At 35.0% G+C, this 20,242-nt stretch overlaps 1 protein-coding gene across 3 annotated transcripts in view; it reads left to right on the top strand.

Moving 5' to 3' along the window:
* NMNAT2 (nicotinamide nucleotide adenylyltransferase 2) overlaps nucleotides 1–20,242 on the top strand; it is a 191,891-nt gene that overhangs the window by 122,865 nt on the left and 48,784 nt on the right. The window contains exon 2 of one of the 3 annotated variants that reach the window (XM_074308554.1): nucleotides 17,383–17,471. In XM_074308554.1, coding sequence (XP_074164655.1) covers nucleotides 17,383–17,471 — 89 coding nt within the window. Of the gene's footprint in view, nucleotides 1–17,382; nucleotides 17,495–20,242 lie in introns of all 3 variants that reach the window. The other 2 variants (XM_074308553.1, XM_074308555.1) reach the window with 2 other exon arrangements.

The raw sequence follows: 20,242 nt of genomic DNA, 5'->3' as shown, positions 1-20,242 counted from the left end.
TCAATTTCCAGTTTCTAGCCACTACGAAAAGGGCTGCCACAAACATTTTTGCACATACAGGTCCCTTCCCCTTCTTTAATATCTCTTTGGGATATAAACCCAGTATTAACACTGCTGGATCAAAGGGTATGCATAGTTGGATAGCTTTTTGAGTGTAGCTCCAAATCGCTCTCCGGAATGCTTGTATCCTTTCACAATTCTACCAACAATGTATCAGTGTCCCAGTTTTCCTGCATCCCCTCAAACATTCTGCATTATCTTTTCCTGTCACTTTAGTCAATCTGACAAGTGTGTAGTGATATCTCAGAGTTGTCTTAATTTGCATTTCTCTGATCAATAATGATTTGAAACACCTTTTCATATGAGTAGAAATAGTTTCAATTTCATCATCTGAAAATTGTCTGTTCATATTCTTTGACCATTTATCAATTGGGGAATAGCTTTATTTCTTATAAAATAGAATCAGTTCTCTGTATATTTTGGAAATGAAAACCTTTAACTGTAAAAATGTTTCCCCAGTTTATTGCTTCCCTTCTTGTCAGCATTAGTTTTGTTTGTACAAAAGCTTTTTAATTTGATATAATCAAAATTTCCTATTTTGTGATCAATGACAATCTCTGGTTCTACTTTGATCACAAATTCCTTCCTCCTCCACAGGTCTGAGAGGTAAACTATGCTATGTTCTTCTAATTTATTTATAATCTCATTCTTTATGCCTAAATCATGAACCTGTTTTGCTCTTATCTTGGTGTACAGTGTTAAGTGTGGGTCAATGCCTAGTTTCTGCCATACTAATTTCTAATTTTCCCAGCAGTTTTTGTCAAAAGTTGGGGTCTTTGGCTTTGTCAAACATTAGATTGCTATAGTTATTGACTATTTTGTCCTGTGAATCTAACCTATTCCACTGATCAACTAGTCTATTTGTTAGTCAATACCAAATGGTTTTGGTGACTGCTGCTTTATAATATAGTTTTAGATCAGGTACAGCTAGGCCACCTTCATTTGTTTTTTTTGTTTTTGTTTTTGTTTTTTTTTCTCATTAGTTCCCTTGAAATTCTTGACCTTTTGTTCTTCCAGATGAATTTTGTTGTTATTTTTTCTAGGTCATTAAAATAGTTTCTTGGGAATCTGGTTGGTATAGCATTAAATAAATAGATTAGTTTAGGTAGTATTGTCATCTTTATTATATTCGCTCAACCTATCCAAGAGCACTTAATATTTTTCCAATAGTTTAGATCTGACTTTATTTGTGTGGAAAGTGTTTTGTAGTTTTGCTCATATAGTTCCTGACTTTTCCTTGGCAGGTAGATTCCCATATATTTTATACTATAGACAGTTATTTTCTTTTTTAAAATTTAATTTTATAATTATAACATTTTTTGACAGTACATATGTATAGGTAATTTTTTTTTATAACATTATCCCTTGTACTCCTTCTGTTCCGAATTTTTCCCCTCCTTCCCTCCATCCCCTCCCCTAGATGGCAGGTATTCCCATACATATTAAATATGTTATAGTATATCCTAGATACAATATATATGTGCAGAACCCAATTTTGTTGTTGTTGTTGTTGTTGCAAAGGAAGAATTGGATTCGGAAATAAAAATAACCTGGGGAGAAAAACAAACAAACAAAAAATGCTAACAGTTTACACTCATTTCCCACTGTTCCTTCTCTGGGTGTAGCTGATTTAGACAGTTATTTCAAATGGAATTTATCTTCGTATCTCTTGCTGTTGGATTTTGTTAGTGATGTATAAAAATGCTGACAATTTATGTGGATTTATTTTGTATTCTGCAACTTACTAAAGTTGTAGATTATTTCTAATAGCTTTTTAGTAGAATTGCTGGGGTTCTCTAAGTATACCATAAGATCATCTGCAAAGAGTGATAATTTGGTTTCCTCATTACCTACTCTAATTCCTTTAATCTCTTTTTCATCTCTTATTGCCAAAGCTACTAATACAATATTGAATAGTAATGGAGATAGTGGGCAACCTTGTTTCACTCCTGATTTTATTGGGAATGGTTCCAACTTATCACCATTACATATGATGCTTACTGATGGTTTTAAATAGATGCTACTGACTATTTTAAGGAAAAGTCAATTTGTTCCTATACTTGCTAGTGTTTTTTTTTTTGTTTTTGTTTTAATAGGAATAGGTGTTGGATTTTATCAAATGTTGAGCATGTTATCTCAAAAGGTAATTATTCAAAGACAAAAGATAATCATTCACAAGTTAGCAAGACTTCAAAGAATTTATCAGTAAAAATCTATGTAGGAAAAGGTCCCATGTAAGCAGGTGAGGAGAAACTCCAAATGAACAGAATGTATTCTTATTTTAAGTCAGCTACTCTTTATAGATAAGATCATAATTTAAAGGATATAAAAGTTAGTAATTGAATGAAAACAAATTTGAGATACAAATACAATTTTGAGACACATAGATATAGTATGATTAACAAAAATACAAAGTTTATAACATACATATATACATGTATGAGTACATATATTTATATGTATATATTTTTTGGTATAGACTTATAATTTAATTGAAATAGAGAATTTCTAATGAAGAAATTTCTTTTACCAATATAGATCAGTTATAGTAGAATAAGTATCATATTAAAAATAGTATTGAACAATGGAACATATACTCACTTTGGGTTTAGAAGAGCAGTTTGTTCAAATCTTGCTTCTGATAATTACTAACAGTGTCACTATTGACCTTCAATTTCTTCATATTTAAACTGAAAATGATAATACTGATATCTTTACCTAATAGAGTTTTTGTGAAGACCAAAGGTAATAATGTATATAAAGCAGCTACTACTAGTAAGAATAAAAGAGGAGGAAAAAATGCCTAAAGACAAACCAAGTTTTACATTTGTAATTATAAATATGTAAATATGAATGGTATGAATTCCCCTATTAAAATAAAAAGGAGAATGGATTTAAAAATTCATCAAATGTGGTTATAGAAAACTCAATTCAAAAGAATCTAGACATTAAAATTAAGTGGCTATTTTAAAATACCATAAAACTACAAGATCAAAATGATAAGAATATCAAAATAAAGTTAAATTCAAATTGGAAAACATCAAAAGATGCAGGCAAGAGTATTATGTGACCACTGAAGAAACAATAGTTAACAAATGCTTAATCATTTTTTATTTATGTGTACTGCATAATTCAAGTTAATAATATTGAGAAATATTAACATTACAAAAATAATGATAAAAAGGGGACATTTTTAGCATGTATTTTCAGAATATGCCAACCAGTAAAAAGATCAACAATGAGGAAATTCAAAATCTGAACTGCTGAACTTAATGAGCTAGAAATGGCAGCAACATGAAGAGAACTAAGAGGAAGAAAGAAGAAATACACATTTTAATCAAACACAAGTGGAACAATCCACAAAAGTGAGCATATCATTACTTACAAAGAAGCTGTTTTCAATTTCAAAAAGGCAGAATTTAAACATACTGTATTTTTAGATCATGATGCAATGAATTAGAAATAAACAACATGAATAAAAGATATAAGGCTACTCTGATGGATCCATGATATTATTGATGTGGATATTTCCTCTAATGGTGCTGAATGCAACCCATTCAAGCTTATTAATCCTTTACAATTCCCTTTCATGTCCTTCCATAATTTTACAAGAAGATTTCCATCCTACATTCTAAATTCCTTTCTTGTATTTCCCTGACATTCCATCTAACCTAATAGGATAGTCCAACTGTCCAGTAATCGCCAGTTCTTGATATATGATTAGCTAACCTTTATTTTTTCCCCAGTCTTACATTTTTTGGATGATATTCTTTATGATGCTGCTGAACAATTTTTCATTTGTAATATGTTGCAGGCTGATCACACCCACATGGAATCTTAAAAAAAAGATATTAAAAATAATTGTCTTAAAAAAGAAAACAACACCCCACAAGAATGTTATAAAGTTAATAATATTATTAATAGAATATATCACAATCCATAAGCTGAAGCCAAAACTAGTCTTAGAGCAAACAATTTAGTGTTGACAGCAATAAGAAAGGTTAAAAACTACTTCAATTAATTTGTAGCTAAAGATACCATCTAAGGAACAAAGGAAAAGACCAAACCAAAGTTAAAAATAAAAAAGATAATAAAGTTGAGCAAATTTTATAGCATTAAAAACTTTAAAAGAAATTAAATTAATAAACAAGGCCTAGAACTGATTTTTTAGAAAAACCAATAAACTTTATACATAAACTATTAGCAAAGTGTGGGGGTGAGGAGAAACAAGAGAAGTCACCAAAATTAGAAATGAAAACGTAGAGCTATAATCACAAAAAAATAAGGATATCATCAGGGAATATAATTTATAATTATATGCTAATTAGAGTACTTAAATAAAATTAATGATTTTTACAAAATTATGAATGTCAAATATTAGCGAGAAGATATAAGATAATATAAAAGACCAGTTAGAATAGAAAATAAAGCAATTTTTCTATAATTTACTTTCTAAAAACACTGGCACAGAGAGGTTAATGATTAAAATTTTGTCGTTTTCAAAGAATAAATAATCCTTATGTTCCATATATAATTCCCCCCCAAAAAAAAAAAAAAAAAAAAAAAAAAAGCAGAGGACTATCTAATAGTTTTTATTAGGATAAAATTTGATATTGATTTTGGGACTTAACAAAGATAACACCTAAAATGAACTATTAATTCACTTATCTAATCAATATGGATATAAAATTGCTAAGGCAAATACTAGCTTATAGAATACAGCAATATGTTTTTTTAATTGCTTGTCATGACTAAGGATTTGTATGAATTATACAAATCTAGTTCAATATTAGAAAAATCATGAAATAATATGGTAAGATTTTTTAAAAATTCATATGATTATATTAAGTGATAGGATACTTTTGACACAATCCAAAATTCATCTATAATTTTAAAAATATGGCCATAGAAAATAGGAATTAATTCATTTTTCTACCATATGATAAAAGTATCTGCTCAGACTTCCTTGAACCAAAGGTGCCCATATTTATTTATCATAATATTAGAAATTTTAATACTTTTAATAATATAGAAAAGTATCATAATTATAATTATAGGTAGCATTTATATAGTGTTTTAAGGTTTATAAAATGCTTTACAAATATTAGCTCATTTGATTCTCACAACAACCCTGAAAGAGGTAGGTGCTATTATTGTTTTCATTTTTCAATAGAGGAAATGGAGGCAAAGAGAAGTTTAAGTGATTCACTGGATTACTTAGTTAATGTCTGAATTCAGATCTTCCTAACTGGAGGGCATTGAACCCTATAGTTGCCTCTAGTATATTAAAACAAAGGCTCTTATACCTTACATCAGAATAAAAGTTTTTAACCTTTTTTTTTTTCCTTCATGGACTCCTTTGGCAACTTGATGAATCTATGGATTTTTTTCTCAGAATAATATTTTTAAAGGCACAAAATAAAATACATAAAATTACAGAGACAATTATATTGAAATAGTTACCTATGTTTCTTTTTTTTTTAATTCATAGACTCTAGATTGATAATTTCTATATGGATGAGATTAACACTGGAAATGGGGGAAAAAAATCTAAATACCATATTTGAAGGTGAAATGATAGTATACAAAAAATTTCAATTTAACCAAAAATTGAGAAAAGAATTCAGTTAGCCTGAAGATACAACATGAATCCATAAAAATCACTCATTTTTAATATATAGACCAAGAAAATACTATATTTAAAAGAACACCCATTCACAACAAAATTAAATATTTAGGAATGAATTTGCCTAGATATCACACCCTTTTTAAAGACAGCTATAAAAATGAATGATAGTTATGAGAGCTAAGTAACTTGAGGAACATTAAATTTTATGAATGGGTCAAATGAAGATAATTTTTAAAAAGACAATTCCCAAATTAAATTTACAGGTTTAATGCAGTATCAATAAAAATGCCCATTGGTTTCTTTATAAATACTGCATTAAAAAGTTGTAAAATTTACAAAGAAAAGTAAATTGTCAAGAATATCAAAGGATATTTTTTTAAAAGTCAATACTATAAACCAGAAAAAAAAAAGAATGTCAAAGGACATTTTTTTTTAATTAAGAAAAGGGACTTGGTTTTCCAAATTTTGAAGCCTGATAAGTTTTCAAAAAATGGTACAATCAATTAATCAATAAGCATTTATTAAGAGCATGCTGCTAAGTACTGATGCAGAAACAAAGGTAAAACAGTCCTTTCCTTCAAGGAACTTACATGCTAAAGATGCAGACAATATGTGCACAAGTAAATATTGTTAGAATATATATATATGTGTGCATATACATATATATATATATATATGAGGTACTCTACTAAATAAATAGAAGAAATTATTGAGAATTTGGTAGATTGATTTGATGATATAATTTACAATTTCCTGTACAATAAAAACAATAATTAAAATAAAAAGAAAATGTAACATGGGGCTAAAAAAAAGTGAATGCAATTGTCAGCTATCTAAATGCCCCTTAGGGATGCTAATGATGGGAGTCAGAATTTGGGTAGCAGTTGAACTTGACTTCTGTGATTCTTTTAACTAAAACTCCCTGGTTATCTTTCATAGTAGTATTTTCCTGAAATACCATTTTAATAGTTTTCTTTCTTTCTTTGGAACAATTTTTCTTCTCTTTATTTGATTTTTAAATTCTCTAGTCAGTGTCAAAAAACATTTGTAAAGCACCAACTATGTGCCAGAGGCTCTTATCTTTTCGTTTGTTATGAACTTCCTTTGGCAGTCTGGTGGAGCTAATGAGCCCTGCTCAGAATAATGGCTTTAAATGCCTTTCAGAGGCAGCTGGGAGGTATAGTATACAGAGAACTGGCTCAGGAAAAAGGATGACTTGAATATAAATCTAGCTTCAGACCCTACTAGCTATGGGAGCCTAAACAAGTCAATTACTTTCTGTCACTCTCAGTTTTCTCATCTGTAAATTAGAATAATAAAAATACTAGGATTGTTGTGAGGATTAAATAAGGTAATATTTGTGGAATACTTTACAAATCTTGCAGTACCATTATAGTTAGATATTTTTATGAAACAAAATGCATAGAGTTAGAAAGAAAACAATTGTATTGAAATATAATGAATATATGCATACGTATATTTTAAATTTACAGACACAAAGTAAGATTCCTGCCCTATAAGCAGGTATTATCAGTCCTTCTTTACAGAGCAGGAAAATGAAGTAAAAAGACAAACAGGCCTTTCTGAAATCCCATTCTAGAGTACTGCAGTGCACTTTGGGGAATGTCTTAGGACCAAGGAGAGGGACTGGTCTCTTGACTTCTCTTTCCAGCTGGACTTTGCTCCAAGGGATGATACCATGTGCTTCTACTGCAAAACCCTTGCTGATGGGGGGGAGGAGAGAGGTATTTATAGTCACCCACCACCATTTAATCCCTAGATGGAGTTTCCAAGAGATACACATCCCTCAAAGCTGGGTTCTTATGTCAAACAATCCTACTACTCAACTCACAGCAAGATTGGCTACTCAGATTTTAAGCTCTTGGTCTCTCCCATTTGCCCTGGTCTGTGAGTGAGTGGAGAAAAAAGAAGTGGGTCAGACTTTGTCTCAGTCTATCCCTGTCCCTTTCACATGTAAATGAACACACCCTTTCAAACTTCAAAGTCAAAATTTGAAAGAGGGAAGGTCTTATGTCACTTTGTCTTTGTTACCTGCCCCTTACATTATTTAATTCCATCCAGTTTGAATTGGGGTTTCCCTCATTGTCTCTTTTTCAGCTTCATAGATATGAGATTTTTTTTTTCCCTAGTTAATCCTAGAAATGCTTTTAACCAACTCACAAGCCCTACTCCGGATTGACTTTTCCCAGTATCTTCTTTCCAACATTGTACTATTCCAGCTTTGTACTATTCCCTTCTGTTAACATAGATTAAGAAAAAAAAAATAGATTATATGTGAACATTAGAGCCATAATCAGCAAATTTTATTCCTAATAATAATATGAGGGGAGGGCCAGTTGGCCTATATATCACTATATTTATCTGTTGTTTGCAGAGTGGGGTGGAAGGGACCCCTACCCCAGGACAGTAGCAAGTATCTTCACTGCTAATGGGAAAGGAAAAATTCCCTGAATAAGACCACCATGAGTTAGATGATTAGGAAAGGAACCAAGCTGTGGGGAAGGGTTGCAGGCACCATCTAACTTTTTCATTTTGGGGGCAGACCCCTGTGACCCCATCCTATTTACATCTCTGGAATAAGTGCAAAAGTACCTACGAGTTCCTGTATCCTCATATTCATCATTGAGATACTGATCACCTCTCTGGTTATCACATTATGTCAGTTCAGGAAAAGGAGGCTTCACAGTAAGACAGTCAGGTGTCCATAGGTTAGATATGTCGCCATGGGCTCTAGTTAATTCCTGAAGATAAATTAAATTATTTGAAACAGCTCCATTTACCCTAGCACAAATGTGTTCAATCGACCCACAGCCTAGCTCAATCAATACCAAGAATCAGGGGACCAAGCGGACATTTCCTGCATTCAAAGCTCTTTCCCATCCATCATAGACACCCTTGGCAACTCAGCCACTGTTTTTAAAACAGGCTGACATTCACCTAATTGTCCTTGATCTTGACTTTCCCAAAGCTCCCAGAACTCCTCACCAAGCTCTTGTTGAAAAGACAAGAGACTCAGGACTGAGTTATTACTGTGGAGTTTTAGTCTCCAGAGATGGGTTCACTCACAAAAGAGAGCCAGCTTTATGTGACTGTGGCTGGCTCTTTTCCAGGGAGGTGACGATGGGTGACCATAAAGTGCTAACAAAACAAAATTTCTTTTCAAATACTCTCACCTTGCTTGACAAATTGCAGCCCTTATCTCTCTTTAAAGCATTAACCCTCCACTCCCTTCCAAAAGGTTGTATGCTTGCCTACAGTAGGATAAATACCTTGACCTGAACAGTGTCTGCCATGTTGTTTTCTCAGGGCATTGTGTATTGCTAGTTTTGTTTAAGAAAAAGTATAATGCAATGAGAAAAGAACAGGACTTGGAGTAAAGGAATCCTAGATTCAAATCCTACCCTATTACCTATATGGTAATGGGAAAATCTGAACCTCGGTTTTTTCATTGACAATTTGGGGATAATGATATCTAAGGCATCTAATTTGATATGATAATATGCATTTGTAGTACTTTGCAAATGTTGAAGCATTTATAGATATCATTATCATCATCTTCATCATGTCCAATAATTTTCTTTAAAACGAAAATATCCCTAATGTTGAAGAATTGCCCAACAATGTTTTGAAAATTAAAAGCTTTAGTAAAAAAAGGAAAATATCCCCCAGAAACAAAGCTAGAATTATCACCATTGTGTTACTATGCCATGTCCATAAACAAAAATTGGGTTTCTTATATTCCTGCATGCACCTATGCACCAATACACACAGGGATATTATATTTTCCCATATATGTCATATTTTAAAAAATCTAAATTCTTCTCTTAGTAAGAAATCTCTGATGTGGTGAATTTTGTTTAAATAAATTTTATTGATGCTTTCTGTTTACAAGATAGTCATTTATATATACACTCTCTCACCTTCACGCACCAAAAAAATCAGTGAGCCTTCTTAATAAGAAAAATAATTAAGCAAACAATCCATGTAGTAACGGTTTCTGTTTCTAATAATAATAGGCTCCTACCTCTCTATTGAAAGGAGAGAATCATTGTCTCAAGGACCAAGGTGATTATTATAATTGCTAGATAGTAAGCGCTTAATAAATGTTTGTTGACTTAATGATCTCTTTTCATTTCTAATAGTGTAGATACTGTGGTTTTCATTCTTTCTGGTCTATATCAGTTCATTCAAGCCTGCCCATGTGTCTCTGAATTCTCATATTTGTTGTTTCTGCTTATATTCACGTATTGCAGCTTTTTCGCTATTCCCATTCAATGGATGCTCACTTTGTTTCCTGGTTTTTGCTTCCAGAAAAAAATGATATAAAGATTTTGGTAAATGTGGGGGCTTCTCTGACTTTGGAGATAGACATGTTGTGGTACATTTTAGCTCAAAAGGAAGGAGTGTGTGTATTTTAAACTAATGAGTTTCTAAATAGGGCATTTAAAATCAAGGCAAAGTTGTCACCTGATACTGGCTCGCATTCTATGATGCAAGGAAGCTAAAGCAGATTTTCTTACCATCTTGTCTCTTCCCCCTACCTCATCCTGCAACAAACCATCCATCCACTTGCTCACCTACTTATTCAAACTTTGTTACAGTTTGTTGAGTTCTAAAATGATCAACTCAAATATTTAACGAGTCTCTGAGGAAAAATATTTATGCTCTTTCTTCCTTTTTGATTTTTTTTTTTTTTACCATTTCAATAATCTGAAACTCGGAGAGCAGATTTTCTTGTCACAATGAATGAGCTCTGTGGAGGGCTAAAGCCTTTGGGGAGAGGTTTGAAGGGGGAGGAGGAGACGCTTTTTCCTGGAGACAGCTACTCTGATGGATTTTCCTCCCTCCCCATCTCTGAGAGGTCTGTCAAAAGTGACAGTTGTGTAACTGAAGGTCATAAATCATCCACCAGCTGCTAAGACAAAGAGAGCCAGATTCTCTCAAGCTAGGGACAGGTGAGAGCAAATGTGATCTGCAATAATGAGAGAATTAATGTGCACTGTTTTTTCTTCCTAATTGTCTGTTTGGAGTTACTAACAGCAGCAGGGGAAGAATTGGGAGAAAATCCAGGAGGCATTTTTCTCTTTCTGGGGAAGAAAAAGAGGGTGATGCTGTGATAGGTGATGCTATGGAAGAACTGAAAAGGAAGAGAGCTGGGTGGGACTGGGGGGGGGGGGGGAAGGATAGCTCAGCGGGCTAGAATACCAGCTTATTAGTTGCAGGTTTCCAATATAATTCCTACCCAAGTCAGTCAGTTTTGCACTAAAAAGAAGGCCCTTGCCCTAAAGAGTCTATTTTGCAAAATCTCACCAAATAAACTCTAATTCAAGTCAGTTCTATGCTAAGAAGAGCATGATGAGAAAGAAGAGACAAAATGATTGTCCCTATGGGAAAATCTGTTCATCTCATTCGCTCTGCTGATGGGAAGCAAAGATAATAGTGAAGATGTTGTTTGCATCTATGATCCATCATCCAAAGAGCTAGTTTTGTGTTGAACTCACTTTACCCACCACACCTGGTCTATTGTGGCCCTCATGAGATGGTCATTTATTAAGTGTTTACCCTGTGCCGGGGGTACAGGGCAAAATCATGACCCCTGCCCTCAAGGAGATACGTTCAAACTGGGGAGACTACATGCAAAAAATTTGATATTCAAGATACCTTCAAAGTAGATGAAAGATAATCTCAGAGGAAAGCTCTAGAAGTGGATTGGAAATGAAACTAGAGAAGACTTCTTGCAGAAGGTCAGATTGATCATTGATTTTTAGCTAGAAGAAAATTTTAGAGATGATCTAATCCAACCCCTTTCATTTAACCAAAAAGAAAATGGCTCTCCAGAAAATGGAAATAACTTACATATCACACAATTAGCAAGCACCAGGTTCCAGTGCTTTTTTTAATCTGCAGAACCTCCCTGCTTCTTCCTTCTTAGTCCAAACAGAACAGTATAATCCCTGGTCTATGTGATAGCCCTTCAACTATCTAAGAAAACGAAAATATCTTCTCTATATCTTTTATTCCTCAGTCCACACACCCCTATTTCCTGACTACAATAGCCTTCAGACATCCAGAGGCACTAAACTTAGGCTACTAGTGAATGTGTTTAAAAATAGTTTCTCTACCATAAAGAATAAGAGAGAGCATTCAGAAGTAGCAGAAAGTTGCAGCAGAAGTGTCTGGGCTATTTGATCAATAAATAAAATAACATATGATGCACCTTTGATAATAGGTCAGGATGTTGCTTTTGTGGAATGTGGGACAAGGTAGTATACAGCGGCTTGGGGATGATCAACATCAAGTAATGAAGGGTATATGAATTTACTTTGCATAAATATTGTACATGTTATATTATATATCATGTATGAATGTATTTATAAAAACATATACAGCATGTGTGATATAAAAAGGCTGTGAATTTTTTTATCTGGAGGAGAAATGTTGCAAGTGTTGAAGCATTTTCCCTTTTCCCTATCTTTTCTTTTATTCTCTTAAGTTTTAAAAATTCATTTTGCTTTTATAGTTATTTCTATAAAGAGAATTATAGTTTTATAGTTACAGTTATTTCTTGCTCAGTGATCTCTCACTTTCTTTTGCCTACTATTTCTTGTTTGAATAATTTAGGAAAATAAAGTGTGCTCATGGACTCTAAGATATGCTTGATGATGGTTTAATGTTGATAATTGTAAGGCACCATAGAACGGATCAGGAGTCAACAATGTACTCTACTAAGATGGCAGGCCAGGTTTAGTGGTAAGTGTTGGACACAAAGCACTTTGCAGACCTTGAGGTACTTTAGAAGTGGAAATTATGATTGACATCATAGAGAAGTGTCAGTGTGGTACAATGGATCTTGAGCTGTCTCAGAGTCAGGAAGCCATGGGCTCAAATCCTGTCTCTGACACATCTTGGCTTAGTAACCTTGGGTAGGTCACTTCTCATTGCCATAGGTAGCTCTCAATGCATCTGGGTTCTGAAGAAGGTACCAACTAAAGAGAGTTTCCTCATCCCAGAATTCCCTGAACAATAGAAATCAGACTTCATTCCTTTCCCTTTATCATTATCCTTCATGGTACCCAGCAGAGAACTTTGAACATAGTAGCTACAATAAAATTTATTGTAAAATGAATGAATGAATAAATGCTCAGCCTGGCAAGGAAATCAAGGGGAATTCTCCACTCTAATTCATTTAGTTTATCCCAGACTCAGTTAATGTCTTTGGCTGCTGTGCTACTTCCTTTAATTTTCTAGGGCTTAATTTCCCTATAACTTATAATGTCTGCAAATCTAAATCTGACCATTTCCCACAAATAATGAAAATCAAGGAGAGAATGGAACTCTAGCTGTGAATGGATTTGGAAGGGGTCATTCTTAATTCCCATTGAAAAGAAAAAATTGAGTTACCATGATGTGTCAATCACAGCGTTGTCTCCAATACTCCCCAGAAAGAGAGAGTTGATTATACATGTCAGCCAAACTCTCTGGGTTGCCAGGAGGTAGACAGGGCATGTCTGTCCTGTGCCTTTTTATTAATGGACAGCCATTCAGTGTTCTCTCATCCCTAGGCAGGCTATAGTGCCCTATCATAGCACAGATTAATAGGGAAGCCACATTTCCTTGGATCCACACTCCTTCCTGAGCTTTGATCTTGAATTTATGCCTAGAGTCTGAGGAATGGATTGGGCAAATCAGTGCAGCTTAGTTGAGGCTCGCCTTGAGGTCTTCCTCATTAAGGGGAGAGAAATAAATCAGTTAGACCACCCAGAAAGTGATTCCGAATTGAATATTAAAAAAAAAAGATGAATTTGGCTCCTTCTCCACTCTAGAACTGACAAGCATAAAGAAAACACAGATTTGGAAACCCTGGCATCCTGTTTAATTTTAATCAACCCCACTCACCACCCCCAAGCAGAACCACAGAGATGACTCTTGTCATTCTGCCAGGCGTTCAAAAAGACTTCTGGAAATGCTCCTACTTTCAGGATAACCCAAACTCTACCCAGGCTACTTCCAAACAATGATCTTTCTCTGTGTCTCTGTCTCTGTTTTTATCTCTTTATCTCTGTCTCTTTGTCTCTGAATTTGTCTGTCTGTCTTTCACACACACACACCCACACCCACACCCACACACACACACACAAGCTCAGTCACTTGGCAGTGGGGAGGAATACTTAGAAATAATTCTAGGATTCCTGGTAGTTGACAAACTATTAATCCTACTTTATATAACATATAGAAAAAAGTAATTTCCCCCTTATCTTTAGGCTTCATGCAATCACAATTTCTTTTAAGAGGAAGTGAAGCAATTAAATTATAAATAACCCAGTCTTTATTCCTTTGGTTCAGCTCTGTGCTATTTAAAAAGTTATTCATGCTTTGTGTTTTTGACTTGTCTTTTCCCTGTTTTACCTCCCCCCCATCCCATACACCCCTCTTGTTACCACTGAACCCTCCCTGGCAGCAAAGAAAAATAATTAAACTAAGCTAACCAACAAGACAATTATCTAACATCATATGCAGCATTCCATAGTTGCAATCCCACACCTCTCTAGGAAGAATATTTCATCATCTGTTCTTCCAGAACAAGAAAGGTCATTCCATTTAATCTGAGTAGGCTGCAGTTGAATGCTGTTTTTACTTACATTATTATTGTTAATGGATATATAATTCTGATCATTTTACTCTTCTGTTTCTCTGAATTCCTCCTATCCATTTTTTCTTCCAGAGCAAAAATGTTCTATTTCATTGACACGCCACAATTTGTTCAGCCAGGCTCCAATTGATGGATACCCAGAATCACAGAATTTCAGAATCAGAAAAGACTTCAGTGGCTTTCCAGTTTAACTCATGCTATAAAAGAATCTGCTCTACATCAAAGCCACAAGTTCATCCATTGCTTAAAAATCCCCAGTGAGGGACAAAACACTGCCTCCCAAAGCAGCCTATCCACTTGGGGATAAATAAACTCCTGGGGGGGGGGAAAGCTTAAATGTGCTTCTTTGCATCTTTTTTTACTTTTGCTTTCTGGGGCCAAATAGAATTTATGTCATGTGATATGCCTTCAAATAGTTTCAGATAACTTTGATGTCTTACCTACATCTTCTCTTCTTAAGTCTAAATGTAGCCACTTCCTTCAATCACTTCTCCTGTGGTATCAATCTGAAGTCTTTTGCCATCCTGATTTCTCTGTTCTGTATGCTTCCAGTCTCTTAATGCCCTTTGGAAAATATGGAACTAGGGCTTGAACACAGTATTCCAGATATGCTCTGATTAGGGCAGAATACATTAGAATGATCACCTAGATTTTTGGTGCATTCCAAAATTGAATCAGCTTTTCCCACTGCTATGTCACACTACTGGCTCATTGAGCTTACAGTCCAGTGAAGCCTTCAACTCTCTCTTTCTCTTTTTTTTTCATATCAATTGCTATCTAGCTATTTCTCAACCTTCTTTCATTTGTGTGTTTGTCCCCATGTTTGAGGCCCTAGATGGCTCAGTACAGAGAGAACTGAGCTTGAGTTCAAATCCAATTTTAAACATTTACTAGCTGGTGACATTGGCCAAATTATCTAACCCTATTTGCTGGAGAAGAAAATGGCAAATCATTTCAGTATCTTTGCCAAGAAAACCCCATATATGGTTCACAAGATCATGAGGAGTTGGACATAACAGAATGACATTTCATATTATGTAATTCATTCAAATTTTCTAGTCTGTGGGGATCTCTTTTTGCGTTTGTTATACCGCTTTTTGCATTTTTTCTATTTTTTTTTTTTTTACTACTTCTCTGTGTTATCTTTTTCTCTGCCTCACTAGATCCTTAAAGACCAAATCCATGTGAAGACCTCTACTTTATAATAATACATATGTTATTCTTATTTCTCTACATATATATTTAGAGTCCCTAATTTTCCAGCCAATTCCCATCTTATTCCTTTCCATGTATTCTGTGATACCAAAATACTGATCTTGTCCTTACTAAAAACCATGTTTTGTCTAGAGATGTGAAGGAACAGAATCTGCAATTTCCTCTTTTAGGAAATTGAAAATTTACCATGCTTTTCTTTTAGCTTTTTTCTTTGGAAGAGGAAATAAAGGTTCATCTTTTGCAGAAAAGGGGGTATGTTTTGTTCCAATTCAGAAAAGTATGCATAGACCTCTAGAGGGAGTGAGTTCCCCATCACTAAAGGTGATTGAGAGCCACTTTTTGAGATTGTGGAAGAGATTTCTGTTCAGGTGCAAGGTAGATTTGATAAACCATAAGATGTGTTCCAACTCTGAATTTCTGTTACTCTTTGAGGACTGTGAAATTTCGTTGTGTCACAAAGGATACTTGTCAAAAATGGCTTGGGAAGGACTAGAGTTTTTAAGGAGTATAACTGAGATTCCTTTGAGTTCTCATGGTGCTTCTCCTCCCTGGGTCCCTTCTCCCTTCCAAAGAGCTCACCCTCTAGACATCCCAGTCCCTCAAATTGTGAGAAAAAGAGGCTTATGGCTTTGGGGATGTGTCTCATGCCTTTGGAGGCAAAGATGGTTGCCATATGGGAAGCATATTACCCAAGGACAAAATATGCCTTCATTGGTTGTCAGAGCTCTAGGACAAAATATTTCATCTAAATTTATCAGAGCTTCAAGAACTACTTCAGCTTTTACCATTTTGGAGCCCATAATGAACCTGAGAAGTGTCCTTTATTTTCTTCTTTTTTAATTTAATTTTTTTAATTCTGAATTTAGCAATTCAACTAGGTAGAGTCATGGACAGAGTGTCAGATTTTTGGATAATGATAGACTCCATCTCCCAGTATTTGGATGGACATTGCAGGTTGACAATGAATTAATCTGCAATTGAAGAGAAAGTGGAAGTGTAAGCTAGATTTTCTTTAGGAAATTACAAAATTCCTTTTAATTTTCTTTAGCAATCTATGAAAATAGTGGTTTTCTTTTTTGATTAACTATTTTCAAATATATAGAAAAATTTGGTTTTGATGAGTTTTCTCATCTGAATAATTCAATGGTGAGCAATCAACATCTCTTTCATGCTTAAGAATAGTGGTTTTTTGTTACTCCATTCTATAGGAATTTAAAGAATAATTTAAGAAAACTTCCAATAATAATACAGACTTACAATTTTTAAATAGATTTCTTGTATTAAATTTCCTCTGATCTGCAACATGTTGCTCTAATTTTGTTGTTTTTCAGTCACATCTGACTCTTCATTTCCCCATTTGGGATTTTCCTGGCAAAGATACTGAAGTGGTTTGCCATTTCCTTCTCCAGCTTATTTTACAGATGAGGAAACTGAGGCAAACAAGGTTAAGTGATTTGCCCAGAGACAGCTAGTAAATGTTTGAGGTCAAATTTGAATTTAGGTCTTCTTGACTGCCCAAGCCCATAACTGAATACCTTAAAGATGCCTTTATTCACTCTTGGTTCCAAATCCTTTTGCTTGAGGGACTAGGAGCCCTGATTCCTAAATCTTTTGAATCATTAATAATCAACAAACATTTATTAAACACCTATATATGCCAAGCATTATGCTAAGTACTGGAATCATAGAAGTTGTATTGAAAATGTTAGAATAGTACATTTTTTAAAAAAAGGAAAATATGAATGATCTTGGACTCTAAGAACCAAAAGTATTTATTTCCATTGCAATCACCTTTTCTTTTCTTTAGAAAGAGCCAGGGATTATTTGCACAAGACTGGAAGGTTTATTGTGATCGGTGGAATTGTTTCTCCTGTCCACGACTCCTACGGAAAACAGGTAGGTTCTATCTCCTCTGGCCTGTTTTTCTTGCTCTGCCTCTGACAGAAAAAGCTGGCACAATAATTAAGGTTTTGTGAAGAGTAAAAACATGGGAACTCCCATCCCAGTCCTCATCTCTGAGCTGCAGTAGAACCTGATTGAAAGGGTAATGGGGCCAGCAGCTGGGAGAAAGCAGATGCCAGCCCCTTTTAGGGATGAGACATCAGCTTCAGAGTGCCAAGCTGAGTCAATCCTAATTAGGAGAGGACCCAGTGCACATGGTGAGCAGAAGTTGGGGTGGCTTCCAAACCTGAGGCAAATGCAACAATTTTGGGGAAGAGCCAGAAATACAGGGGTTAGCTTCCTTTCTGCAGACAAAAAAGCTCTGGGTGTCGGGCCCATGCTTTTCTGAAGCCCAGTTTAGGAGACATATCTCTGTTTCTCCCTGCTGTGTGTCCCAGAAATACTCCACAGTTTTGTTTTTGTTTTTTGTTTTTTTAAAGAGTAAAACTGAGATTCCTTTGAGCTCTCATGGTGCTCCTCCTCCCTGGGTTCCTTCTCCCTTCCAATTCCATTGTCACCATCTGATTTGCCTGATGCAGAGCCAGACAATGGCTCAGATTGAACTGGAGGACAAAGAGGTGTTTGTTGGTCGGACATCATCCGTGTGTTGGATATAGAGTACATTTGCTGAATAAATATTGATTAATGGGTGGGATTTTGTCCAGGGAATAGGTAATCTTCTGGATTTCTTTTTCTTTTTTCTTATTCCACTCCTATTCTAGCCCTAATGAGGGTATTCAAATGAACAGATTTTGCTGATGATAAAAGTTCAATAAAATCCTAAGTCCAGGAAGAATGTCCTCTTGGTTTATATGATTTGGAATCAAATGTAATAATTCATGAGTTTGGGGGAAGGGAGAGTTCTGAAGGAAATAGTCCAAGGGTAGAGCATGTCCCCCATCCCCAGATGGCTCCCCTTCCTCATCCTGAATACATGGCTTCCTTCAGGACTCAGCTCAGATGCCTTTCTCTGCAGATGCTCTTTCCAAGTCTCTCTTCCAAGTCACTGACAAGAATGCAAATAGAACAGAACCCTGTGATATTCCACTAAAAATCACTCCCATACCTGGCAATCAATCTGTTGACATTTATTAAGTAGCTTCTATAAACCAATAACTCGTTAGGCACAGAGAAGATACCAATACAAAGAAAAATAATTCTTAGTCATAAGTCACTAACACTCCAGGGGAGAAACAACCACCAAAAAACTAAAGAGATCAAAGGTTATGAAGTGGAGGTGGATAATCAGAAGAGAGGTATAGAGATGGAAAACGGAGGACTGTGAAGAAAACAGACAGGGCTGTTTTAGCTAGACTGAACAACAGAGGAATGAAGAGGGGTTACTAATAATATTGTATTTAAAAAAAAAAGGCTAAAAGATAGTCTGGAGTCCAGGACTTTAAAATCAGACAAAGGAGTTTATATTTAATCCTAGAGCCAATAGGTCAGATTTATATTTAAGGAAAATCACTTGGCAACTGAGTAGAAGACAGTCTGAGAGTAAGGGGAGACTTGACAATAGGAAGCAATATGAGGAAGTAACTGCAACCATAGAAGCAAGTAGTGTTACAGTATCAACATGATAGCTTGAAGTGGAGGATATGAGGTGGCAGTCAGATGTAAGAGATGTAAAGACATACAAGAAAAGATATGACTGGTTATATGGGGTAACAATGGCCCGTTACTTAAGATCTTAATTCTTTGGGAAAAGTGGTTTATCCATCTGTGGGTGGGATTGTGGAATGTTGACTGTCAAATGCTTCAATACTATCTGGTTACTTTAGGCTCCTGACATTTTTTTAATCTATGTCAGACTGACACAACATTTTTAATGAACTCCCCTGCTGATTTCTAGCGATCCTGGCTTCCAAAGTTATCCCCAAATCAATCCAGCCGAAAAATCTGCCAAAAATTTAGCACCAAAGTTCAATAAGTCTAGGGAGGTACATTACAGACTGCCTCATCCCTCTCATTTCACAGATGAGTAAACTGAAGCTCAAAAGGAATAAGAAAGATCCCTAAGATCTGATATAACAGAGCTAAGATTCTGACTCAGATCATTGATCCAAGTGCTCTGTCTAGTGGACTATGTTGCTTACCAGCACCTTACTTACTCCTCTGAGAAAGACAAAGGAAGACAAAACAAAACAGAATCACAGAAGCAATTCCCTGAGAATAACGTCTTTGCTATTTTTTTCAATTCAGTGGGTTTTGTTAGGCCTCTAAGGGCCCCTTGTGGAAGTGCTATCTTGTCCCCTGGGACAATGTTCTCAATCACAAGAAATCACATCAGGACACAGTATTTCTCCCTCACTACACTCCAAACATGGACATTTAGAGCAGCCTAGTATGTACCAAAATTACAGAATAAACACAACAAGGTCTGTCCAACTGTCTCTCTTCTGAGATCAGAGGACGTATTTCTCGATTCAGTCTATTAAAGAAGGGATTTAAACTAAGTGATTTCTAAGCTTCTTTCTACATTGAATGTTCCTTAATTCTTAAGTTTTTGAGATTTTTTGTCTGAGGCTGGGGTTAAGTGACTTGCCCAGGGTCACACAGCTAGGAAGTGTTGAGTGTCTGAGACCAGATTTGAACTCGGGTCCTCCTGAATTCAGGGCTGGTGCTCTATCCACTGCGCCACCTAGCTGCCCCTCTTAACGTTTTTTTTTTTTTTTACAGCTATTTTTCTCACATAATTTATGTTTCTTTTTAATATTTATATT

The sequence above is a fragment of the Sminthopsis crassicaudata genome, chromosome 4, assembly GCF_048593235.1.
Source record: "Sminthopsis crassicaudata isolate SCR6 chromosome 4, ASM4859323v1, whole genome shotgun sequence".
In the NCBI taxonomy this organism is placed as follows: domain Eukaryota; kingdom Metazoa; phylum Chordata; class Mammalia; order Dasyuromorphia; family Dasyuridae; genus Sminthopsis; species Sminthopsis crassicaudata.
The sequence above is the reverse complement of the archived record's forward strand: the minus strand, read 5'-3'. Positions and strand labels throughout refer to the sequence as shown.